This window comes from Malaclemys terrapin, chromosome 2 (genome assembly GCF_027887155.1).
Source record: "Malaclemys terrapin pileata isolate rMalTer1 chromosome 2, rMalTer1.hap1, whole genome shotgun sequence".
Taxonomy (NCBI): Eukaryota; Metazoa; Chordata; order Testudines; family Emydidae; genus Malaclemys; species Malaclemys terrapin.
The window spans coordinates 259,697,258-259,725,152 of NC_071506.1; the positions used below are offsets into that span (position 1 = coordinate 259,697,258).

The 27,895-nt window shown below is 43.4% G+C and overlaps 1 protein-coding gene across 3 annotated transcripts in view; it reads right to left on the bottom strand.

Moving 5' to 3' along the window:
- The window catches only part of CUL2 (cullin 2), a 98,920-nt gene that overhangs the window by 56,407 nt on the left and 14,618 nt on the right, over nucleotides 1-27,895 (bottom strand). For all 3 annotated transcript variants that reach the window (XM_054020956.1, XM_054020954.1, XM_054020955.1), the window contains exons 3-4: nucleotides 23,232-23,334; nucleotides 22,467-22,561 (exon numbers count right to left, since the gene is read on the bottom strand). In XM_054020956.1, coding sequence (XP_053876931.1) covers nucleotides 22,467-22,561; nucleotides 23,232-23,334 — 198 coding nt within the window. The remainder of the gene's footprint in view (nucleotides 1-22,466; nucleotides 22,562-23,231; nucleotides 23,335-27,895) is intronic.

Below are 27,895 nucleotides of genomic sequence, written 5' to 3' on the forward strand. Positions count from 1 at the left end.
AGGACGGGGAGTAGTTAGATGGGGCGTGGGAGTCCCTGTCGAGGTGTGGGGGTGTGGATAAGGGTCGGGGCAGTCAGGGGACAAGGAACAGGGGAGGTTTGGAGGTTTTGAGGGGGGCAGTCAGGAGATGGGAGGGAGTGGATGGGGGCGGGGTCCCCCCCATCCTCTCTTTTGATTGTTGAAACATGGTAACCCTACGTGAGGGGGAAACCGGGGGGCACATGGAGGCTGGTGCCCGCATGCATCTGCTGCAGCCTGCAGGAGCCCCCGGGGGGGGGGGGGGGGGGCGCAGCCTGCGCAGGAGCAGTGTGGCAGCTCCCCGCTAGCGGGACACACTGGCTCTACGGTGCCTCCGGAAGGTGGCTCCTCCCTGCTGAGCTGCTGCAGCGGCCCAAGCCTAGCAAAGCAAGCGAGTGGACTCGGGGTGGGGCCCGCCAGGGTGGTGGTGGTGGGGTGGTGGTGGCAGGGCTTGCGGGGGGAGGCTGTGCACCCCTTAGGGGAGTTCAGGGGGTAGGGAGGGGAACCTGGTCTGGGGAGCAGCCCCTGGGCACGGCTGGCCCCTGGGGTCTATAAAGGCTCGTTGGGATTTGCCCCTCAATGAACCAATGAGTGGGGGGGGTTGGCGGGGAGAAGGGAGGAGAGGTGGAAGTTTCACCTAGGGCGCAAAATATCCTTGCATCGGCCCTGCCCCCGGTTAAAAACCACTGCACTAAACTTTACATACAACGATAGTTTATAGACTTATAGAGAGAGACCTTCTAAAAACGTTAACATGTATTACCGGCACGCGAAACCTTAAATTAGAGTGAATAAATGAAGACTCGGCACACCACTTCTGAAAGGTTGCCAACCCCTGCCCTATACAATGGCATTAATACTTCTTTATCTCTATTGGAAATTCCTCACCTGATACATCGTAGGATCACATTTGCCTTTTTCACAGCTCCATCACATTGGTAGCTCATCATCATCATCCTGTGATCAACCCACACACCCTGGTGTCTTTCTTCCTCTATCATTTCCAACTGAGGAGACCACAGCTTGTAGCAGAACTTATTATTAGACCCTAGTGCATGACCTTGCACTTTTACCATTGACTTTAATCCCGTCATTCCAGTCTTCAAGGTCTGCCAGATATTTCTGTATAATATTTTGATCCTCCTCTGTATTGATAACTCCCAACTTTGTATCAGCAAATTTCATTGGCACACTCCTACTTTTTGTGCCAAGGCCAATAATAAAAATATTGACTAAAAACTAATCCCAAAAAAGATCTTGAGGAACTCCACTAGTAACCTCCCTCCAATCTGAAACCCTCCACTTTTCAGCACCACCCCTTGCCTTCTCTCCATTACCCAGTTCCCTATGTACTTACAGTTCTTGTGCTAATCCCCATCTACTCTAATTTAACTAATAATTTGCTATTTGGTACCATGTCAAGTGCTTTATTAAAGTCAAAGTATATTATTGCATTTTCCCTAAAAAAACCCAATCAGTTATTTTCTCAAAGAAGGAAATCAGGTTAGTCTGGCACAATCTATCCTTGGTAAACCCATGTTCCCATGGTGTATTACATTCCCCTTGCCGTTTACCTCCATTAGTTTTTTTCTTTTTCTTTCATCATGTGTTCCACAGTCTTCCGTACTATTGAGGTCAGACTAACACATTTGTAATTGCCCAGGTAACTCCCCCATTTCTTAAAACACAGGTCTGATGTTAGCTATTCTCCAATCATAGGGTACTATTCCTGAAGAGTAGCAATCTCTACTAACTAGCAATCTCATGTGCATATGGTTAATAACCCTCACAGTTAAAAATGTATGCCTTATTTCTAGCCTGAATTTGCCAAACGTCCAACTTCCAAGCCACTGGAGCTTGTTATACTTTTGTCTGCTAGACTGAAGAGCTCATTACCAAAGTTTTGTTCACCATTTAGGTACTTATCTTGGTTAAGCTAAACAGACTGAGCTTCTGGATTCTTTCCACTATAAGGCAATGGTTCTCAAACTTTTTTACTGGTGACCCCTTTCACATAGCAAGCCTCTGAGTGCGACCCCCCACCTTCTTTAATTAAAAAGACTTCTTTGATATATTTAACACCATTATAAATGTGGGAGGCAAAGCGGGGTTTGGGGTGGAGGCTGACAGCTTGTGAACCCCCATGTAATAATCTCGTAACCCCCTAAGGGGTCCCAACCCCCAGTTTGAGAACTCCTGTTATAAGGCATGTTTTCCTATCTTTTAATCATTCTTGTGGCTCTTCTCTGAACCCTCTTCAATTTATCAACATCTTTCTTGATTTTACACCACCAGACCTGGAGACAGTATTCCAGTAGCAGTCAGTGCAGTGCCAAATACAGAGATAACACAACCTCCCTCCTCTTATTCCAGATTCAACTCTCAACATGTATAAGGCTTGCATTAGCCCTTTCGGTCACAGGATCACACTGGAATGCCATAAGGAATTCTGAAAACACAATTGCGAATGAATTTTTAAATATTTATTTTAATATCACACAATCTTATCCCATTAGTTGCTAGATATTAATGACTTTTATACAGCATATGAAACAATTGCTTGATTAATTATTTTAGTCAGTAATTACAAGATAGCATTATTAATTGGATCAGACCTGTTCCAAAAGACACTATGTTTTGACATTTATGGCTATAATTCTCAGCACATACTGTATACAGTTTTATAACTTCTAAGTGACGGACAAATATTAGAGCATCAACTTTAAAATTACATGTTGTAAACCAAAGTCCTTACCCGTTTCTGAGATAGATAAAAAACAAACAAAAAAACAAGTTAAGGCCTGGTCTACACTGTGTGTGTGGGGGGGGGGGGGGGGGGGGAAGAGTATAGAGCTACGAGAATAGCGTAGCTCAAGTCAACGTATCTTAGGTCGACTTACCTTGCATCCTCATGGCGCAGGGTCGACTGCCACCGCTCCCCATGGTGGATTACAGGAGTCGATGGCAGAGCGATCGGGGATCGATTTATCATGTCTACACTAGATGCGATAAATTGATCCCCGATAGATCGATCACTGCCCGCCGATCGGCCGGCAGTGTAGACGTACCCTAAGTTTACTTCTCACTACCCATGCTCTTTTGATTACTTTTTTCATTTATCTCTGCCTGGTAACATTTACTTTGCTTGAATTCAGATTCCTCAGGTGTAGTGAAGCATGAGGATGTATAACAGTCGTCTTTTGTCCTACATTTATACAGAAAATCAGCATTCATCAAAAACTCTATAAAGCAAAACACTGTATTCAGAACACCTCAACTAAAAATACCCTATTTAGAAATATTTAAACCTGTACTCGAAGGCCTCCTGAGCCAATATACGGTATATTTTGGATATCCCAAACTTGAACGTAGGTAACATGAACACAATGGATGACTGTAAAAAGAATTTGGAGGTCATGGTTAAGGCTACGTTTATGTTACGGAATCCGTGACTGCCAGAGACTCCATGACATTCTCTGCTTCAACCACAGGGGCTGCGGGAATCTTCAGCTGGTAGCCAGAGGGGCCCTGGCAGGGTTCCAGCCACAGATGACAGCAGCAATAAGCGACAGGGGACCCCCTGCAAGATTCCAGTGACAGGTGACAGACTCCTGAGGGGGCCCTCCTCGGGATTCCAGTGATGGGAGACAGCCTCAGGGATGCCTCGCGTGAGCGACTGGGAGTGTCCTGTTTTCTCTTTGGGAAATATGGTCACTATACAGCTCCCAACCGCCATGGGTGGAGGGGGCTCCCCCTGCAGCTTCCAGCTGCCACTGGCAGAGGGGGAACCCCACATCTCCCAACCACCACAGTGGCAGGGGAAACCATGGAGCCGCAGCAGCAAAAGTCACAGACAGGTCACAGCTTCTGTGAATTTTTGTTTATTGCCCGTGACCCGTCCGTGACTTTTACTAAAAATAACCATGACAAAATCTTAGCCTTAGTCATAGTAGATAACCAACAGAGCATGAGCTCATAGTGCAATGAAATGGCTAAAAGGGCTCTAACATGGTCATTGAATGTAGCAGATGGGGGACAGAGAATAGGAATAGGGAGCTGGCATTACCTCTATGTATAGCATTAGTAAGACTTACTGGACTACACTACCCAGTTCTGGAATTCACAATTCAAAAAGGATGTTAAACTGGAAAGAGTTCTGAAAAGAGCTACAAGGATGATTCAAGGTCTGATGGATTCTCCATCACTTGAAGTCTTTTAAATGAAGATTGGAGATCTTTCTAAGAAATATGCTCTACCTCAACCAGGAGTTATGGTCTTAATGTAGAAATTATTGAACGAAATTCTCTGGCCTGTGTTGTGCAAGAGGTCAGCCAGAAGGAACGATTATGATAGTCTTGTCTTAAAAAAAAATCTGTGACTGCCCCTTGTCTCATAGACGTTTGTTTTTCCTAGTTAAATATTTTACTTAGATCAGTTCTTACAAAGACCGGACATTCGAGAAATTGAGACAATACAAACTTCAAACATCAGATTTCTATGAATTATTCCAGTTATACCACTACCTTGGATCCAAACCAGATTGAGAAGAAATAAAGCAGCCAACATCTTTGAATCTGTGTTGATAAAGGGATTAATTGCAAAGTTGGATTGATACAGAGATCAATAAGTTGCAACATAAGAAATAAAAAGGGGAAGAAGAGTTTTGGGGTACCACAGAAAAAGATTCCTTAAAAATATCAACACAACCGCTTTCTCACCACTACAAAAGTAGTTCCAGTGGAAAATAATTGCACCCTTCTAAGACAATCACTGACCCCCCCCCACAAAAAAACAAAAAACAAACAACCCCCCCCCACCTCAAACCAGATACAACCAATGTTTTAGAGGACATGAGGCAAGTTTGACAACCACTTACATCACATACAAATACATAGTTGAAAAAAAAGTTAAAATGGAGTCATTTCACTTAGAGCTTCCCAGAGCTGCAAAGTTTGTGTTGTAAACACAGCACGGAACTAGGAGGTGGGTGGCGGGGTTAGTTAAAAAACTTGATATTTATTTTTTTAAAATATATAAATACTTCTGTTAGTCGCAGGTTACGTAATCTGGTTTAATGAAATTTATAGGCCAAAGTTGACCTCACACTATCCCTTTAAACAGAAGCAAGACCTCGGTGAGGGATTAATTATGCTTTACTCTTATGAGATTTGCTCATTATTATTGTCGATCCAAGTTGTCAGAATTTAACTCTACTACTCTTCAACCTAAAATTGTATATACATTTAGCTCAAATATGTGCAGACATAAATTAGCACCATTCTTTTTAGGAAGTAGGGGGATCACAAAGGAGAGATGTGGGAAAATGTTACCAACTGGATATCACTTTGACACCTGAGACTCATAATTTTGCTTTATGATGCTAACTGTTGCATGCTTAATGGTCACTTAATAGTACATGACCTTGCTAATTTGTAATTACATGCAATTGGATCATGCAGAACTATACATATTCAGGTTCTTTGTTTTGCAAGCACATTTGGCTATCTACATATCTAACTGCTGTATCCATTGCTAATGAATGTGTTTTAACAGATTCTTTGTAAGTAGTGCTATCTGGGCTGATTTATCCAATTTATTATCTGAATTTTGTTTTATCCGCTCATTCCTGCCTTATTGCCTGTGAGAAGTAAAATGGTAATAAAAAAAGCTTGACATAACAGAACTGCCAGGATAGGAACATGTTTTATTGTCTCAACCCCCTTGCCTCCCCTCTTTCTATCCATCAGTGAGCTACAACATGACAGCACCTGTTGTGCAAATTCTATAGGGCAGATATGAGTCCTTACTTGTTTCTGTGATGTGCTTAGTATCTTTTTGTGCATTTGAAAATAGTAAATAAAGAATTCCACATAAGGTTACAAAAATGTTGCATACTCCTAAATTGTAGTTATACTCTGAACAGCAACTCTAAAAAATGAATTATAGGATCATAAATTTTGTTTCATGATCTGACTAGCCCTCTGACTAGTCAAGAATTGCTAACTTTCAGATATCAAAAGTAACTGATAGGAGTACATAAACAGATGGGGAAATTTCTTCCTACACTAGTTTGTGACTGTAGAACATTTAGTTAAATTGCAATCCTACATTAATATTTACCTGTATTATGGAAGGATTGGATTTTTATTCTTGTGTTAAATGAGATGGATGCTTTACATAGAGCAACAGAGGTAGTGTACACCAGTAATCTGTTGGAGACAAAACTACCTAAGTCCCATGTATTCCAGTTTGAATGTTAAAAAAAAAAAATCCTCACCGCTCCAAACTGCTAGCTCTGTACATTAAGCCTGGGCTCTGAGAGTCAAATTAGGTTCTCTCCTTCTCGCACACTGAAAGTTCTGCAAGCTCCGTTAGCCAAGTTATATCTGTTTAATTCCATTGTATTGAAATTGTACTCTCAGTATGCAACTAACAGGAATCAAGCAAACAATTCTGATGACAGATAGGAGGAACAGAATCTAGATCACTCAGTGTAAGCTGTATTAGCTCTTCACTATTATCAGGAATAAAAAGCAGTACAAGCTCATTAAAGAGAACAGAGGGTATCATTTTTAGTGTAGGTTCACAATTTAAGGGCTCTGTACTGATCTTTGGACTTACACATGCATTATTAGACAATATGCATGACCCATTCAGCTCATGTATGAATATTCAGTCCAGCAGTCTTCTTTTCTGCTGTGCAAATTGCATGAGTGATTATTCACAACTACTATAATTGTAAAAGGTATTTACTATGATTTGGTACATACAGACAGGGTTAATAGCCAGTTTTCATCCCCACAAACTAAAATGCAAATCTTGCTGTGCAACGTTTATTACTTATTCTGATTCAAATGAGTGAGCATATCATTGGAAGGCAAAACACAGCACACTTCAGATTTCTTAAAGACACAGCTCCTTTCCAAGTGAAGAGATCAGCGATCAACAAAAACGTGTTTCACATTTTGAAGGATCCTTAGGCTTAAAGTCAATGGTATACATCAAGGGAAACATGATAGCACAATAGTTCTCTGGCCCTGATCTTAAGTGTGCCACGTCAGTGTACCATTTTATACAAATGGTGCTGCTCTACAATATAGTTGTGTAATACTTTAATCGGTTTTGCTTGTAACTGAATTAATGGATAGTGCGGTGCTGTAGCCAGAACTTTTTGCTATGTGAGCTTTTGTATTTAAATATGTATTTTTAATTATATGTAGTAAAAATACGTATTTAAATTTCATTTTTAAATTAAATAGAATCTTTAGATGTATAAAATACTTTCCCTTCTTCTGCAGAGCCAGCTGAAAACAAAAACAAATCTGTTCGATGTGTGCTTATAACTTTAGTGATGCTCTTGCTTCAATGATGAAGTTGACAAGAGTATAAACACACTTTCTGCTGTATCTAGTCATTTGGGATGTCCAGGTTGAGACACCTTCATGGGGTCTTATTTTTGGATGGTGGATACTTAACTTTCTGAAAAGCAGGCTGTTTTAAAACATCTAAATTGGGCACCCAAAAATTACTAATCTCACTCAAAAATCTTGGCCAATATTTCTACCTGTAATTAAAGTGGGGGAAATCATCTTAAATAGAAAAATTGAGGAAGAGGGATAGGGGAATTCTACTCTAGCAAGCAGTGGCTCCAAAAAGGATTTAGGAATTATAGATAACCAACGGAATATAAACTAGCAGGTGTAACGCTATGATAAAAAGGGCAAATACAAGTCTTAGTTCAATAAGTGGGAATATCAAAAGTAAATACATAATATTTACCATTGTACATGGTATTAAGGAGGCCACTACCGAAACAGCATGTCCACATTTTCATTTCATGAAAAAAAAATTTATATTTTTCTTCACTTCAAAGAAATGCAATATTATCATCAGTGACAACACGTGAACCATGTGCTCCTCAAAGTGCAGGGCAAGTTAAAAAAGTGGTTTATTATGTCCATTGTGCAGTTAAGGTCTTAACAGTGCTGTAGAGGGGAAAAGAGCAAGTAGTGTGTTGGATAGATCCTTTAGCAGATAATCGTTCCCTTCTGTAATAATCTATCACTCTATGAGAGCGGAAACTGTAGTTCAAAATACAGGTACACTGGTTCTATAGGACTTGAAACTTGCCTCTAATTTACAGTCTTGAAATTAAGAAAAGGTAAAATGCTGTATGACATTTCTTGTATGCCTGTTCCAGCTCCAATTGGCGTGTCTCATTCATCTAAGCAGGGCAGCAGGATCTGAGCAAGGTTTCCGGTTCAGTGATGCCCCAGGCTGCTGGTGGCAAATGTAGATTCGACACTATAAACGGGGATACTCTCCTCCTCCACTCAAAATCACTACTGTGGGTGCACAGGCAGCAAAGTGATGCTGGTCCCTTTTGGGCAGGAACATTTTCATGGAGTCCAAGGCCAGAAGAGAGCACTGTGATCAACTAATCTGACCTCTTATACTACAAGGCCATAGAACTTCCCCAAAGAAATTCCTAGGGCATATCTTATAGAAAAACCATACACTCTTGACTTAAAAGGGCTAGTGATGGAGAATCCATCACAACCCTTGGTAAACTGTTCCAATGTTAATTATTCTCACTAGTAAAAATGTACCCCTTTTTCCAGTCTGAAATGGTCTAGCTTCTACTTTAAACCACTGACCATAAGAACGGGGCACACTAGGTCAGACCAAAAGTCCACCTAGCCCAGGCCACTGTTCATCTTCCGACAGCAGCTAATGCCAGGAACCCCAGGAGGAATGAACAGAGCAGGTATTCGTCAAGTGATCCAACCCTTGCCTCCCATTCCCAGCTTCTGCCAAACAGAGGCTAGGGCAGTGGTTCTCAACTTATTTATCACTGTGGGCCACATGTGCAGTACCTGGGCTGCAGGGGCCAGGTAGCCCCCGCCCCAGACCCTGCTGTGCTGAGCAGCCCAGACGCCCCTGTGCAGCCGAAAACCCAGACCCGGCCATGCAGGCTGGCCTTTTGCACACAGCTGAGCTAGGCCACAATTGTGTGGTAAGTGGGTTGCATGCAGCCCACGGGTTGAGAACCGGTGGGCTAGGGCCACCATCCCTGCCAATCCTGGATAATGGCCATTGATGGACCTACCCTCCATTAATTTATCTAGTTCTTTTTTGAACCCTGTTATAATCTTGGCCTTCACAACATCCTCTGGCAATGTTCTTATGTTCTAGATAGACAAGGGCTCCCCTGAAAACACTGTTGTTAGGTTGTTGGCTTGATCATTACTCAATTTCAATTTGAGTCAACATTTCCACCCCCAGAAAAATAGCGCACACAAAAACAAACTCATTTACCTCAAGAAAACATGTCAAGGTGAAGGCTATTACAACTGTATAGAACACAGATTTTTATTTTTATTCTTTTCGGTAGGTTTTAATTGTAATTTACATTAAACTCATCTGAATGCATGACCTGAGCTTGTCTGCTCTGATAAAAGTATAATTTGATGGTAAAGAGTTTGAGAACCACTACCATGAACCCTCAAATACAAAATTCCAAACACAAATCACTTATTTCAGATAACAGTATTACCATAAGTTAAACGGATTTCATGCTATTTCAGTAGTTCCCAAACTTTAACAACCTGTGAACCCCTTTCACTAAAATGTCAAGTCTCATGAACCCCCTTCTAAAAATGAATAGTTCCATAGATTTTCTCCCTTACCTCAGCAAAAATATAGAAGACGTGATTGTGGAAATATAAAATTTGTTTTTATGACATGCTTATTACACACTATTATCATTACAGTATTTTTATTACAATATGAAAACGGCAACATGTCCAAGATCTCACTTTTGTAGCTTGTGTCACTTTTGATTAAGCCTGTTATAAGACAAGGCTCCTATCAGAGGCGCCAGTAGAAAAAAAAAAAAGTGATGCGGGGGTGAAGCCCCCATGCACCCCGGGGGGAGACCCTGTAGGAAAAGTAGGGGGCCCATGGGGCCACTGGAAAAAAGAGGGGGCGGGCTGATGCAGGGGCGACACATGACCCTCATCACCCCCACCTACTGGCTCTGGCTCCTTATTTTCATCAAGGAGTATCAGATGGGAAACAGCATGAAGGTATTTAAGAAGCCAACTCAGAGTTCCTCCTACACAAGCGTTCCGGTCTTGAGCAGTCCAGGCAAACAATGCACGTTACAACAAAGCTTAAACTTGTTCTTCATAATATTTTAAAAACACTAGCAGCCTATTTAATTTTAAAAACAGCAAAAAATATCCACGTTCCTTCCATTTGGTAAAAGGAGTCTTGAAGTTTAAATCTCCTCAGTGTGCTAGATATGCTTGCTTTGATCTGTTTAGCTCTTGGAAGTCCCCAAGGCTCTGGACTGCTGGCTCCGTGCTGCCCAGGGTCACTATGGACAGCTCTGTCTGCCATTTGGGAATTTACCCCCCTCCAAGAACTCCCTGTAACATGAAGGTTTATGAACCCCAGTTTGGGAACCACTGTGCTATTTGTTTGCCTTTTTTTTTTTTTTTTTTTTTAAATAATACAAAGGCATCCATAGAAGCCTCAGGGTGAAAATACCACAAATTAGAAGTCAAACCAAAAATCTCTCCCCACTATCCGTCCAGACACCCTAATATAGGAAAACCTCAATTTTAAAAGTCTCAGGGGACACCAAAAACTTTCCTAAAAACTGAGATTTCAAAAAATAATGGGGAAATAGCCTATTGGGCTAGAGCACACAAGACATTTTAGATTTAAAGGAAATAATTTAACACTGAAGGTAATAAAATAGGGTTTACTTATAAATACAGGAACAAACTTGAATCAGGTCCAGTAAGTCAAAGGCTATGTCTACACTTCCACTTATGTCAGCAAAACTTACGTCGCTCAAGGGTATAAGAAAACACCCCAAGTGACATAAGTTTTGCTGGCATAAGTGCTCATGTGCGTAGCACTATGTTGTGGGAGATGCTCTCTCCCGTCAACATAACGCGGCTACACGAGGGATCTTACAGTCGCATGGCTTTATCGGTATAGCTGTGCCACTGTAAGCTTGCTAGTGTAGACATGGCTTAAGGGAAGACTATTCTGGAGTTAAAGATTCTTCACGAAGAATGGGGTCTCCAGTCCCAGACATTCCAAACTAGGATTAGTTAACAGAAGCACGCAAGCTTAACTCAACTGACAGTATCCATTAATACCAAAATTTCAAACTGGATAAATCATACCAGATGTAGTGTTGGGGGTGGGGTGGGGAAAAGAAATCTAATGTCCAACACTATCTGGTACCATGCATGCTCGCTTTGTATGAGCAGCAGTAGAAAAATAATGTCCTATGTTCTAATCATGCCTCTGTCACTAATTCACTCTGTAGCCTTGGTCAATTCACAACTTCTGTTTAAGTTTACAGATCTGTAAAAACAGGGATAAACTACCTGTCAGAGCTTTGTGACTATTCATTAATTTTATAGAATCATAGAATATCAGAGTTGGAAGGGACCTCAAGAGGTCATCTAGTCCAACCCCCTGCTCAAAGCAGGACCAATCCCAACTAAATCATCCCAGCCAGGGCTTTGTCAAGCCGGGCCTTAAAAACCTCCAAGGAAGGAGACTCCACCACCTCCCTAGGTAACGCATTCCAGTGTTTCACCACCCTCCTAGTGAAATAGTTTTTCCTAATATCCAACCTGGACCTCCCCCACTGCAACTTGAGACCATTGCTCCTTGTTCTGTCATCTGCCACCACTGAGAACAGCCAAGCTCCATCCTCTTTGGAGCCCCCCTTCAGGTAGTTGAAGGCTGCTATCAAATCCCCCCTCATTCTTCTCTTCTGGAGACTAAATCCCAGTTCCCTCAGCCTCTCCTCATAAGTCATGTGCTCCAGACCCCTAATCATTTTTGTTGCCCTCCGCTGGACTCTTTCCAATTTTTCCACATCCTTCTTGTAGTGTGGGGCCCAAAACTGGACACAGTATTCCAGATGAGGCCTCACCAATGTCGAATAAAGGGGAACGATCACGTTCCTCGATCTGCTGGCAATGCCCCTACTTATACAGCCCAAAATGCCGTTAGCCTTCTTGGCAACAAGAGCACGCTGTTGACTCATATCCAGCTTCTCGTCCACTGTGACCCCTAGGTCTTTTTCTGCAGAACTGCTACCTAGCCATTCGGTCCCTAGTCTGTAGCAGTGCATGGGATTCTTCCGTCCTAAGTGCAGGACTCTGCACTTGTCCTTGTTGAACCTCATCAGGTTTTTTTCGGCCCAATCCTCTAATTTGTCTAGGTCCCTCTGTATCCGATCCCTACCCTCTAGTGTATCTACCACGCCTCCTAGTTTAGTGTCATCTGCAAACTTGCTGAGAGTGCAGTCCACACCATCCTCCAGATCATTAATAAAGATATTAAACAAAACCGGCCCCAGGACCGACCCTTGGGACACTCCGCTTGAAACCGGCTGCCAACTAGACATGGAGCCATTGATCACTACCCGTTGAGCCCGACGATCTAGCCAGCTTTCTATCCACCTTACAGTCCATTCATCCAGCCCATACTTCTTTAACTTGGCGGCAAGAATACTGTGGGAGACCGTATCAAAAGCTTTGCTAAAGTCAAGGAATAACACATCTACTGCTTTCCCCTCATCCACAGAGCCAGTTATCTCATCATAGAAGGCAATTAGGTTAGTCAGGCACGACTTCCCCTTCGTGAATCCATGCTGACTGTTCCTGATCACTTTCCTCTCCTCTAAATGTTTCATAATTGATTCCTTGAGGACCTGCTCCATGATTTTTCCAGGGACTGAGGTGAGGCTGACTGGCCTGTAGTTCCCCGGATCCTCCTTCTTCCCTTTTTTAAAGATGGGCACTACATTAGCCTTTTTCCAGTCATCTGGGACCTCCCCCGATCGCCATGAGTTTTCAAAAATAATGGCTAATGGCTCTGCAATCTCACCCGCCAACTCCTTTAGCACCCTCGGATGCAGCGCATCCGGCCCCATGGACTTGTGCACGTCCAATTTTTCTAAATAGTCCCGAACCACTTCTTTCTCCACAGAGGGTTGGTCACCTTCTCCCCATGCTGTACTGCCCAGCGCAGCAATCTGGGAGCTGACCTTGCACGTGAAGACAGAGGCAAAAAAATCATTGAGTACATTAGCTTTTTCCACATCCTTGGTCACTAGGTTGCCTCCCTCATATCAGAGTTCACTTATTATTAAAAGCACTACAAGTGCTAAGTAGTATTACAGCCAGTGACCTTGAGACTCCAGTCAGCATACATTTAAAATGGAAGAATACTAGACCCCTCTCTAGATTACATGCCATACACAGTAAGACTCTTTTGAAGAGCTTACAGCTAGAGTGCATCATGAATGTCAAGTCTTTAATGCTAGTGACATTTTTAATAAAACAAAACTCTGCTCATATTCAGTAGATACAAATATCAATTCAACTGGTTCACCTTTCATTCCTGATAAGTAGATGCGATTCAGAAGTCAGAGAACCAAGTTTCCCAATCTAACTATAGCAGCACAGACAACATTAATTCGATTCTATGCATGAATTATTTCAATCATGTTACATATACACATTCAAGGAATTAAGTCCTGAAGTGGTGACAAGATGCCTCATGTATAGAAAGTTATTCCCTAAAGAGATTAGAGTAGAGCAAGTAAGACTAGAGAAATAAAAAGGTTATGTATTAAACACAGTAAGCATTCACAGACCATTGTAGGCACAGCAAATGGAGAGTCATTTTAAGGAATTCCCAGGGTAAGAGGATGTTTTGTCAGATGGAAAGTGGGCAGTTTTGGAACTAAAAGCACAGTACATAGCAGAAACTCACACCATTAAAAGCCGCTGGACACAGTGTGTACGAGAACCACAACAGAAATAAGCTACAATGTTTAACATTGTTCCTCATTTAGCTTTTATGTTGGCCAGCTGAACTATCAGAATTGTAATCACGGACCTCAACTAGGAGATTTTAGCACATGAGAATAAACTTCTGTTTTAGAATTCAAGATCAAATATTCCTTTGTACCAGTTTTAGCAAATGAATTCTACAGCTTGGGAAAGGGAGCGTCATTTATAATGTTTGTATAGTGAAGAGCATAATGGGCCAGGCTTGTCCCATAGGTACAACCACAACATAAAGAAAGATCTATGGGAAAGTTGGCAACTATAAAGGTGGTTATGTATCATAAATTTAATTGTGATAATAGAATTATATTTTGAAATGGAGTTTAGACTTGTTTTTAATGGGCAAATCAAAACATGTTCAGCAACCTTGAGATAAAAAAATTGAATAACTCCTTACTCATCTACTCAGTGACAATTATGTTATCAGTTTCTTCCCCCCCTTTGCTGGCTTTGAATTTTAAACGATAAAGGATAAAATATAGCTTCATCTGATTAAAAAACTGGCTCTCTGTTGGCAGGTGGACTACTCAAATATTGTAATTCAAATAAGCCTGTACGTTTTTAACCCTATAAGTAGTATGTACTACAGTTATACAATAAAACGTCTCTGCCATGATCTAACATGTGTAAAGTACACAGTCATCACAAGTGATGAATCACACATATATCAGAAAGACACTTTACCCAACTGGCTGGAATGGCTCTAATGTCAGTAGTCGTCTTAGTTTAATACCACACTTACTCAAAAATGGAACACTCCCAGAAAAATTATGCAAAACAGTGTCAGTGAAAGCCAATTTATATATTACACAATACAAATGGATTTTTATTCATATGAATTTTTCAATCATGATTAGTGTTAATGTGTAATGGATTGATATTTGAGTGGCTAGCAACACAAACATGCACCACAACGTACATAGGGCGTAATTCTGCAAATAATTAGGACTATGCATCTAGATCGGGGTAGGCAACCTATGGCACGCGTGCCGAAGGCAGCACTCACACTGCCCAGGTCCTGGCCACCGGTCTAGGGGGCTCTGCATTTTAACTTAATTTTACGTGAAGCTTCTAAAACATTTTAAAAACCTTATTTACTTTACATACAACAGTAGTTTAGTTATAGATTATAGACATATATATTAAAAACGTTAAAATGTATTACTGGCACGCGAAACCTTAAATTAGAGTGAATAAATGAAGACTCAGGCACATCACTTCTGAAAGGTTGCTGACCCCTGCTCTAGATACTCCTGTATAGAGTTCACACAGGAGTAACTATATGTACACTTGTGACTCTTTACAGAGACAGGCCCTCGCTGCACATGTATTTGGGGGTGGGGGGGGAGATCTGGGGCAAAACCAGTACTTGGTCCTGCTAGTGAAGGCAGGGGGCTGGACTCTACAACCTTTCAGGGTCCCTTCCAGTTCTATGACAGATAGATATTTATTTACCTGTGGCTTTAAAAATGCCCTCAGTAAGAATACATCATTTAACAATGCAGTGCGACTAATGCCCCCCATATGCTATATTTATCCACTATTGATCATGCCCTCTATCGGCCTCTGAAACTGCTAGTACTGTATCTATTAAAATGTAAAATTTTAGTGGCTAGCAGCTATATCTTCTAGTCATTATAGGGGGGGGGAATTCCAGTTTAGGCAAAGCCTTAGCTTGAAAACAATATAGGGTCTAGGGAATGAGACAGATGCTGAGTCACAGTTTAAATACTTGGGCTACAAGAGTAGAGCAGTGGTCCCCAAACTGTGGCCCCCTCGTCTCCAAACAATATTCAGGGAGGCACGCGGCGGGACCTGGGCCAGCCCACACAGGGAGCAAGCACCAAACTTCCAGCCCTGCTCCACCCCCATGCTCACTCCTCCCCCAACCCCATTTCCTTTATCAAACTTTTGAATCAGCTCTTCACTCTTTCATGCATGTTACTTGTAAAATCACTGCATTGTCTTTCAAATTTCTCCTTACCATACTTCTGCCATGATGCCGATAAAACATTTGACAATTAGGCAGCTGGAGTGATGTAACTTCTGCTTATTAGTGGATAATTATGATCAGTGTGTTATCGTGTGCTTAAGCCAACGATATGTCATATCTACCTGGTGTCTTATCTTATATTTAAATTATAAGGTCTTGGGGCTCCGATAATCTTTTTGCTATTTTGCACAGTGCGTACCACAATGGGTCTCATCCTCAACTGGGGCCTCTAGGCACTACCCCAAGACAAAAAAAAAAAAAAAAAAAAAAAAAAAAAAAATCCACAACAAAGCAAAGACTAGGAATCAAACAAGTTCAAAGGAGAGAACGCTGCATCCTTTTCTTCCTCTTATTGCATAAACTAACACTTCTTTCTAGGCGTGTTTGGAAAGGAGCCACTCCCCTAGCTGAATCAATTGGCACCATGTCCATCGGTTCAAATAAAACCTTTGAGTAGAAAGAAAAAAAGTTATTTTTATTTATTTATTTTTCCATAACTGGTATTCTTCAAGATGGGTTGCTCATGTCCATTCTACAATAGGTGTGCGTGCTCACCACGTGCACCAGTGCTGGAAGTTTTTCCCCTAGCAGTACCTGTAGGGGAGCACCCTAGCGACCCCTGGGGTGGCGCCTCTATGGCACAGTGTAAGGGGCGCTGCCTGCTCCCCCCACTCTCAGTTCCTTCTTGCCAGACAACTCCAACAGATGGGAAGGAGTGGGATGCGGAATGGACATGAGAACACCAGTGACGGAAAAGGTAACTGTCTTTTCTTCGAGTGATTGTTCATGTGCATTCCAAAATAGGGGATTCCAAATTATATCTGTTGGAGATGGGTAGGAGTTCACAGACACTCGGGATGGAGCACAGCCCTGCCAAACCCGGCATCCTCCCTGGTTTGGGAGACAATCGCATAATGCAAGGTGAACGGAAGGCCATGTGGCAGCCCTACAAATGTCCTGAATGGGGACACAGGCTAAAGAGGCAGCGGAGGAGGCTTGCTCCCTCGTTGAGTGTGCCCTCACAATCAGCAGCGGGGGGATTCCTGCCAGGTAGTAACAGGTTCGAAAACATGAAGTGATCCAGTTGGAGAGCCGCTGAATGGAGATCAGCTGACCTCTCATGCGTTCAGCCGAGGTGATAAACAGCTGCGAGAACTTCCTGAACGGCTTTGTCCACTCCAGGTAAAAAGCCAAAGTCCGTCTCACATCCAGCATGTGGAGGCGGCGCTCCTCATTGGACGCATGGGGTTTGGGACAGAGCACCGGCAGGAAGATGTCCTGACCCATGGGGTAGGTGGAGATCATCTTGGGGAGGAATAAAGGATGTGGTCGGAGCTGGACCTCATCCTTATGGAACACCGTGTACGGGGGTTCGGAGGTCAGGGCTGAGCTCCAAGACCCACCTAGCTGACGTGACTGCCCTCAGGAAGGCTACCTTCTGCTAGAGGTGCAACCAGGAGTACGGAGCTAGCCGCTCAAATGGAGGACCCGTCAACCAGGCCAGCACCAAGTTCAGGTCCCACTGCGGGAATGGGAGCCTAATGTATGGGAAGAGACGATCCAATCCCTTAAAGAATCGGCCAGTCATAGCATGGGAGTGTCCCTGCACCAGCAGGTGGAATGGGCGGTTCTGCCAACTCGCGAACAGGTCCACCTGGGGAATTCCCCACTCTTGGAAAATCCTGTGCACCACCTCTGGGTGTAGCATCCACTCATGCTGAGAAGAGACGTCTCGACTGAGGCGAGCTGCCCACGAGTTCCGGGTGCTTGGTAAGTGGTGGGCTTGTAGGCAAATGCCATGGGCTATACAGAAGTAACACAGCCTGAGGGCTTCCTGGCAGAGGAGCCGGCCCCGCCTTGCCTGTTGATGTAAAACATCAAGGCCGTGTTGTCTGTGAGAATCCTGACCACTCCGCCCTCCAGGTGTGAGCGGAAGGCCAGGCATGCTAGCCAGACTGCCCCGAGCGCCTTGATGTTTATATTCAGGGCAAGATCCTGTGCGGACCACAGACCTTGGGTCTGAACGTTCCCCACCTGGGCTCCCCACCCCAGGTCCAACATGTCAGACACCAGCTCCACCGATGGGGGCCTGTCCCTGAATGCGACCCTGTGCAGCATGTTCCCTGGAGAGGACCATCATTGTAGGGAGGAGATCACCAGTTCGGGCACAGTGAGGACTTTGTCCATCCTGTCTCTGGACTGGGAGAACATCAAGGCCAACCAGAGCTGGAGGGGCCTCATTCTGAGTCTGGCATGGTGAACCATGTATGTGCACGCTGATATGTGACCCAGGAGCTGGAGGCACGCTCTGGCTGTGGTCACGGGGAACCTTGTGACTGTGTTGATGAGCCCTTTTAAGGCCTCGAATCTGTCCGGTGGGAAGGAGGCCTTGGCCGATGTGTCCAGGACTGTCCCAATAAACTCTATGCGCTGCACCGGGACTAACATGGACTTGGCGTCGTTCACCAACAGGCCCAAGGTGGCGCATGTGGACAGGAGGAGCGCCACGTGATCCCACACTGTGACCGGGAGCTGCCCTTGACCAGCCAGTCATCCAGATAGGGGAAGATTTGGACCCCACGACATCTGAGGTAGGCTGCCACCACAGACATACACTTTGTGAATACCCTGGGAAAAGTGGACAGGCCAAACAGGAGGACTAAATTGGCAGTGCTCCTGCCCAACCGTGAAACGGAGGAAGCGCCTCTGCCCCTTGAATATATGAATGTGGAAGTACGTGTCCTGCAGATTGAGGGCGGCGTACCAGTCCCCGGGATCCAGGGAGCGGATGATGGAGGCCAGAGAGACCATGCGCAACTTGAGCTTTATCGTGTACTGGTTCAGGCCTCGCAGGTCCAGAATGGGCCTGAGCCCCCCTTTGGCCTTCGGGATAAGGAAATAGCAGGAGTAGTACCTCGTGTCTGAACTCTGCTGACACCATCAGGCCAAGGAGCCGCCCCACCGCCTGCTCTAGCAGGGCCTCGTGAGAGGGGTCCCTAGGAGGGATGGGGATGGAGGGTGATTGGGCGGGGTAGAGGTAAACTGGTGGGTGTAGCCCCAGGAGACGGTATTGAGGACCAACGGTCCGACGTCAGCCACGACCACTCTGGGAGAAAAGCACACAACCGGTTAGAGAAGGGAAGCTTTATTGTGGGTGGATCCCTGGTATAAACGGGTAAGTCGCTCCTGGGCATCCCGTCAAAACTGACGATTTCCCACCTGTTTGCCCTTGGAAGGCCCAAGCTGGGGGGCAGAACGGGACTGCCTCTTTGGGCGTTTCTTATAGTCCCGTAACTTTTTATAAGGGGACTCATATTTAGAGTGGGTGGCCTGGGTCAGAGCCGACTGAGGCTTAAACACCCCTTCATGGGAGTGGGAGGGCCACCCTGCGCGGTGGCGAGGTCGAGAGGACGTTGACGAGGAAGTCCAAGGGTTCCACCACCTCCTTGGCTTGAAAATTGAGGCGCTATGCCACCCTTTTCAACAGTTTCTGGTGGGCCTTAGAGTCCTCCTGTGGAACAGGTGGGGGATGGGCCGTAAATTGCCTCATCAGGGAAGGATGAGGATGGGGGTGCGGTACTCTGCGTACCCACCGGTGCCAGAGGTCCCATCACTTGGTCCCTCTCCGGGCGTGGAACCGGAGATCAATGGCCCTTCTGGGAGGCTGAAATAGGAAGGCTGACTGTCTTTCCAAGGCTCCGGCCACCAAGCGAGCCACTACTGGTGGCTGCGTCAGGGGCCACAGGGCCCATTGGTACAATGGTGCCGGCCAAGGAGCCCAGTGAAACTGCATCTGATGTGGCACCGGCGCAGCAGGCTGTTCAGCCTGTCCTATCGACTGACTACTACGAAGGGAGGCTGGCATGGCATATGACCTGCCACCATCCCGCGACTGGGAGAAGTACTGGCATTGGGAACAGTGCCAACCACAAGACTGTGATCCCAGCACGGAGGAGTGGGAGTACCACTGGTAGCAGCTGCTCCGCGATTGGCTCTGAAGGGTAGATGCAGGACAGCTAGGTGCCGGCGATCGATGCCTAGGACTGCGGAAGCGGTGCCACGGCGGGGTCCTGGAGCAAGACCAAGAACGGGAACAGCGTTGATGCCCGTATCATGACAGGCTACTATAGTCTCCCGGAGACTAGGACCTCCGCTTGCGTCTGTCCCGGTATCGATGGGGCCCGCTCCCCTCGCAAGGTCTATGGTCCCTCGAGGCGGAGTGGTGCCTGGAACCCCTGCCAGCAGGACCAAGCCTTACAACCTGCTGGGGGTCGATGGCGAACGGCATCAGGAATATTGCCTAGACTGTGCACAGTACCGACCAGGCGGTGACTGCGGAGAGCCAAGTGGTGGCTTGCCTCTGGACTGGGGAGCCAATGGTGCCCTGGTACCAGCAGAGACATAACGTCCTGGGCCGCTTGCAGGGCCTCCGGCGTGGAGAGCACCCAGACATCCGGGGAGGTCGGCGTCGAGTGTGCTGGGCTGCTCTGCTCAACATGAGTCGGAGGTCTGAAGGCCGACAGGGATCGAGAACTGCCCAGTGTGGGTCTAGTCTCTCCCCCGGTCTTGCTCTGGTGTCTCGGTGGAGATGACTTCCTCTTACCCTTTTTGGCATGCCCCGCAGACGGAGAGCGGTGCCAGGCACCGAAGGGTTGCTGTGCACCGACACCACAGTACTCAGTGCCGACTCAGAGTGGCGCACTAGAGTTGGGGTCAACATCAACTCCATCAGAATGGCTTGGAGCCCCTTTCCTTCTTGGTCTGAGGCTTGAAGGATCTGCAAATTTTGCAGCGATCGCTGAGATGGGTTTCCCCCAGACAGCGTGAACAGTCTATGTATGGATCACTCACTGGCAGCGGCCGCCCGCAAGTGTCACACGACTTAAAGCACAGGGCATGCCCCAACCCGGGCGCACTAAACTAAACTAACACTCATCTAAACTACTTTAACTACAGGTACTACTAACTATGAACGAATAAGAGTTCAAGAGGAAAGCTGCAGCCAAGTTGGAACAGAGCAGTTCCGATGCACCTTTATTGGCAGCAGGAAGGAACTGAGGGTGGGGGCGGGGAGAAGCACACAGTGCCCCTTATACTGCAACATAGAGGCACCACTCCAGGGGTTGTTACCGGCACTCCCCTACGGTACTACCAGGAGAAAAACTTCCGGCAGTGGTGCACATGGCGAGCACGCACACCTTTTGTGAAATGCACATGAGCAATCACTTGAAGAACAGGAAAATGCTAAGTAAGTAAATTTAATAATTTTAGAAACTAACTTTAACGTATATGAAAAGTGAATGCTGTATTGCAAGCCTAGAACGTTCATTCAACACGTTCTTAGGAAACTATACAGGTTTCCACCTTTATACCAGAGACCAAAGATAAAATTTGTGTTTTCATATAGAGATCTTAATATACAAGTAATTTAGACAAAACCTTGAGAAAAGCAGGATTTTTAAAGAGATATTATAAATGAGACACAATGATATAGTCCTCACCTAAACCAACTTGTGAAGCTTATACACTTAAAAAAAAAAAAAAAAAAAAAAAAAAAAATCTATGAAGTGTCAAATTTAAAGTTTTACGTAATATAGACTAAGAACATCAGTGTTAACATTAGTTTTATTATCTTGGCTTTTCCTGTCCTTTTCATCCACTTCTCCTAGGGGGTCTCATTCACTCGTGCTGCTTTGCATGCATGGAAAGAAAACAGCTATGCATAAAGGGGTTTTATTTTAAATGTCAGTGGGCAAAAATGAAATCTAACAAATCTAACCTACTAACTACTCTAACCTACCTAAAAGCTACTAAAGTAATAGCCTAATCCCTAGAAGCAAGGGATGTAGATGCTGCTGATGTTCCATCTTGCAGTCACAGGCAGTAAGAAGGAACTGAGTGATGGTTGAGGCCTCACTGTCCTGTATGCCTTTCGCTACAGGAATCAAGAGGCCATTCAGAGTGCAGGTGCCACCCCAAAGGAAGGACACTGCTATTCAAAAAAGCCCTTGCATGCAAGATCAGATTCTATTTGCACCAACGATGGAAACTGCGTGGACATTCACTCAAACAATTCTTACATACAACGACCTTAGTAAGCTACAGAGAGATAAGGTGGGGTGAGGCTATATCTTTTATTGGACCAACTTCTGTGGGTAATAGAGGCAAGCTTTCGAGCTACACAGAGCTCCCTCCTATCTTTAATGCAGTGTAGCATGTAGAAACAGAGAAGGGAGTTGGCACAACTTGGCCAGCCAACTTTCTGTGGACCACTAGCATGTGTTCCACAGATATCGCTAGACCACAGCTTGGGAACCACTGCACTAAACATTAATTGAGACCACAAACCTATTTCATAGAGACCATTATCAAATTATAACACTATAGTCATTAACAATTTGGGCTATATTCTAACCATGGCTAAAGCTGCCACCATATTATGTGAGCGATGTCATCTTCTACAGCATCCTTTAATCAACTCTCTACAAATTATCCGCGAACTTTCTTACTCCAGTGATCTCCAGTTACATTGTTTAAAAAAGCTTGTTGGCAAAATTTACCTGTATAAACAGTCCATGTAGTCTGCCCCTTTACTGTATTCTTCCCAGTATCTATGATACATAACCAGTACTTGTTCTTCAGATTCCAGAACACGCTATGAAGGAAAAAAAAACCATGCCATATTATAAGTGTTTTTCCAAATGTAATGGCAAAATATTGTGTATACATGCATGTGCAGTATTTTTTGACAGCATAAGAGAGTCAATTGATTACTATGAGTTTCAATAGTGTACTTCAAGCCACAAGGACAAACTCAGAGTCCCTATTTCAGGGAAACTGAATTTATACTGCAAGCTGGAAGAAATATAGTTTGATTGACTCAATCGGTACATGAATGACAAAAATAGAATTGCTGAAATATCCTCATGAGTACATGTTTATAAAGCAAATACTCAACTGGACAATGCTTTGGTAATCTAGTTTTCTGTGCTTCCCCATCTCCCTCCTCCCTTCTATTTTCAACTTTTTTCCACAGTAAAATAAAGCAGAAGACACTTTTGGAAAACTATTCAAATAATTTTAGTTGAAATTATCTAGTCACACTAAATACCTTTACACTCCCCCTCAAGCCAACAAAATGTAACAAAACTAAGATATATTTTGGGTTATGAGACCATGTTTTATACTCCCTTTAAGGAATAGTGAAAGCAGCAAGAATATGTACTCTGAACCTTGTCAGCTACATCTATCCACATAGGACTGGCAGAATTTCTTTGTTATGTACAGTGACAAAACATGCATATTTTTAGTCATATAATAGTTACCTTGTGCAAATGGCGTACATGATTTTCCAAAAAAAATTTAGTCTCTGTATAAAGTCTCTCTCCAAGAGGTTCTGGATAGGCCACACATAAAGCATAAATGTCCCTGAGTTTGAAGTCAAGGTTTAAAAAGGTCTTTAAACAGGTTCTGTAAATTTAAGGTTATACTTATGTTTTTCACATTTTGGACAGAACAAACAGTTATAATTTGTCATACAGGTGTATGCACATTACTTTGGGATACCATTTCTTGCACCAGTAAGACATTAGGCACACATTTTTAAAACACCTTGGCCAAAGTACACATTTAGACACCTAAACAAATGGCCTGATTTTCAAAGTGCTGGGTGTCCAACAATTCAGTGCTCAGCACTGTTGAAAATCAGTCCCTTATTGTTTAAAGATGAATTTAGGCGCACTTTTTAAAGTCTTGCATAAATTAGCTTTACTAAAAGCAAATATTCTTAAGAGAAGTTACCACTTCATTGCATTTCTAGAGATGTATGAACTCTGAATTGCCACCACACATACTAAGAAAAATCAATTTATATGTGTTTTGGAATCCTAGTATTTACCAACTGTATTAGTAAAAGAAGGCTTTTGTAGTGGAGACTAAACAATGAAGTAAATGGATTTTTGAGAAGTATTTACCTTGCTCTGTAAGAAATATAACTTTACTGGTTTCTGAAGCTGTGACTTTTTAAATAAAATTACTAGGGTCCCTGTCTAAAGGAGAATCTCCTAGAAATTTACAGTATTTTATCTTTAACCTAGCTATCTGAAAAAGAGGAAATCTCTAGGAGGTTCTTATTTAGACAAGGACACTAACAATTAAACAAACCCCACAAAAAAACTCCACTATACACGAACATTAGGTAATCTCAAAAACTGAATAATTACTTCTCACTCTCAACCAAAACAGATTATTTTTATTTGCCAAAAATCATCTCCACCCTATATACAATTATGATTAAGATATTAGAATTTTTATGCTCACTATTTTTGGGATACGGAGAGAAACTGACACTGAAGAATGGATCCACTTTTGCTCTTAAGACTTGCTTAGTTAAGTGTGACTAAAGCAAGCACAAAGCATGTAGTTTGGAAAGTTTACTAGAAAAAGTAATTGTTTTTCAACACTATCACTTGGTCAAGGAAACAATATACATTTTAGAATAAGGAGGATTCCCATACAGATGGCATTAGGGACACTAGGTCATTTTTTTAGGTTAATATTGCTTAGTAATCTTCTAAAATAGAAATGCAAAAGAAAAAATGAAAACCCATTCATGCTGATCCAAGTTTATGTAATCAACCACGCTAGAAGTACAAGTATCTCAGAAATAAACCTTTGCATACAAAAGATTATCTGAACTGCAAGATAGCATATGTGACCCATTTTCCTCTAATCATATACTACATTATTTTAGGACGGCATGTTTGCATGCCTGCTAAAAGTTTAAAAGGAGATGGACAGCAGGCAAGCCATTTGCTCATTCAACACCAATAAAAGAATATACAAAGAGATTTCAAAGAAAATTTCCAAACCTAATTCTTAGTTTTAAATGCAAGTGATAATATGAAAATACTGAAGTACAAAAATAAATAAGTCAGAAAGGGGTTTATGTGGCAGCTGGCATCTTAAAAGGCAAGAATTGTAAAGTTTTATATTAATATAATACTCCACGCACAGATAGATTACAAGAAGGGTTCTCCTCAGCGGGCAAAGAGAGAAGAAAATATTGGATGGAAATCCTGGTAAAACAAATGTATCAATCATTTAACAGCGTGGTTGGCACTATACCAATGATTCATAGGGATGACACATTAGAAAAGGCAGGACCTAGCTGAATTTCCAGGTTGATAACTTAGAGTGCGGATTAGCCAATTTAAGAAATTTTGATACATGGGATGAATGGATACAGTAGGGCTTCTCTGGGGAATTGAGGATATTCACTATGTCGCCATTTTATTCAGGAAGGATTTTCTATGGGTATATGACATCTCAGCTTTCAGCAAGCTGCCTGATTTTTCAGGGAAACATGCAAATGTAGCCCACTTTCCACAATACTGTAGCACAGAAAACAGAATAGTGGAGACAAAGTAATCTCAATTTTTTTCTTGTCAACAGCCAGGCTGGGTTTGGCTGCAGGGGTGGAACCCAAACACAGAAGGTGCAGCAGAATGATCGTAGGGGTGGTCTCAAATTCTCCATTACAGAATATCACCACAACCTCCGGATGGAGATCAGTGAATAGTTCTGTGTACTCTGATTTTGGGGAGATCCTTGGCTTGGGGGGGGGGGGGGGGAAGGAGGCATACAGGCGGTGGCTTAGCCATGGTTACCAAGACACCAACTCCCTGGCATTCTTGTCCTTGAAAAGCACATCTTTGCATTGAGATTTGACAGAGATCCAAAACTTGGTAACACCCCACTGGGACACTAAAGTGAAAAACTCATTGAGACACTTACTCCCAGGCGAAGCTGCAGCCTGCTTATCCACTCTATTGCAGAGTCAAGCGTGAACCTTCTTGAATAAAAGCAAACAACTGAATCCACTGAAGTAGGACTTTGGTGTCTCTAGAGAAAAGAGACTCCAGGATACTGCTGTTTATTTACTATTCTATAGTCAAGACTTTGACATGGATGAAGACACGTGCTTAGTCCAGGTGAAATTGTAGGTCTTTCATAGCCTGATGGTTCCAAATTCATGTGGTAACAGAAGACAAGTTCTGACTCATGGTTCCCCTTTGTGCTCAAACTGAGCAGACACACATCCATATCTCTTGGTGGAATCTTTAGCTCGTTTTCCTTCAGGGAGCTGTATGGCCAGCTTCTGAGAATCAAACTTGCAGAGACCTCATGGGCCCAAGGCAAGAGGTTTATAGAGAACACCACAGTACACAGCAACTTCATGAGGGTACCAATAACTCTGGATAGACAAAGAGCTAGAAACCAGAGTTTCCATCCTGAGCTTGCTGATTTTCATGAGCAAGACGTGCCCTTCAAGTGCCAGAAGTGCTCACTGTGCCATACTTCCTGGGGACCACAAAGAATACAGTATCAACTTCCTGCTCAAATGCTGCTCTCTGTGGGATAGCTTAAGTGCCTCATTTTACAAAAATTAGAACTGGCTGTTGACATTATACGTCACTACCAGACTGGAGAAAGCTGGGGATAATTTGTTGTGAGGAGCAGGATTAAAGCAGCTCCAGAGCATATCCTATCTTTATATCCTCTAAATCCTGTGTATATGTGATAGTTTGTTTATCTTTAATATATAGCGAGTTTGCCCTTACTTTAGTGCGATAGAGGCGTCAAATTGGCTTTTGCTGAATCTAAAGAGGCTCTGGAGATTAACCCAGTTCCCCTTCCCATCTTCATTCCAAGCCTTGTCAATGTATGGAGAATTTTCTCTTTTCTTATAGCGCCAGGCTCAGAAAATCTTCCATCCTTGTAGACAGTAAAGGAATTGTCCCTTTCACTAGATGCCATAACTGCTTTGCCCAAATGACTCAACACAAGCTTTTTTTAAATAAAACACAGATGAAGCTACTTCACCTATCCATCCGCCTTCCAGGTAAGCAAGCACACCTGCCTAGGTTAGAAGGGATAGCAAAAGTAGAGAATAGTGTCATTTAATAGTGTCAAATGAGACAACCTGCCAGAAATGCAGATGGCAGAATTCTCTCTTGGTACTAAACTTAAATTTTCTTGCCCTGACAGACCTAACTCATTATTCAAGGCTATCCTATTAAAATAAATTATTCAGACTTCTGTCAAAACAGTTGCCAATGCAAAAGGGGGGATAGCTCAGTGGTTTGAGCATTGGCCTGCTAAACCCAGGGTTGTGAGTTCAATCCTTGAGGAGGCCATTTGGGGATTAGTCCTGCTTTGAGCAGGGGGAGAACCTCCTGAGGTCCCTTCCAACCCTGCTATTCTATGACCACAATTCTTCCCTAAAGACCAAATAGATCAGCAGTATCCCTTATCTGGAATAAACTTTATACTCAGCTAAGAAACTACAGCTGACGCCACAGCTACTTGAGGAATCTGCACAACTACTTCTTGGCTTCTGTAAGCGTGCTGAATATAAGCAACTGTCTATATTGTTGGGATTTCACAGGAGCTTCCCACTCTAAGCAAATAATTTTATCAATTTGTGCACTAGTATCACCAACTCCTGTTTGGCCCTTCAGAAAAGTATTTAACTCAGGTTGGATCTGCAGCTTCTCTGGCCAATGGAGTCAAACAGTAACTGAATCAGAGAGACATTCTCTTGAATACAGTATCAGGAATAAGAAGGAAAAAGTTTGTTTTGGGGGGTTCTTCCTTCCCCATCCTGGCACAAGAGTAAGCTCATTTTGTTTCTTGGTTGAAGTGGAAGAGCCTTATGAGTAGCAGTGAGACATGGCAAAACAAATGTGTTGTGCCTTCGATAGAATTATGTTTAGACTGAGTACTTCACAGATTTTTCTTCTAAACTGTTGGCTCCAGAAACCGAGGAAAAAAGTGTGAGAGTTCACATACATAGCTAGCTTAGCGATATTGGAGGTGACTTCTCAGCCAAACTTGTCCTCAGTTTGTTAAAAGAAATACCTCTTCCCTCACAAAGGAAGTGCCTCTAAGAAAAGGGTGATTAAAAATCCCTGCTAATATTTCCCCA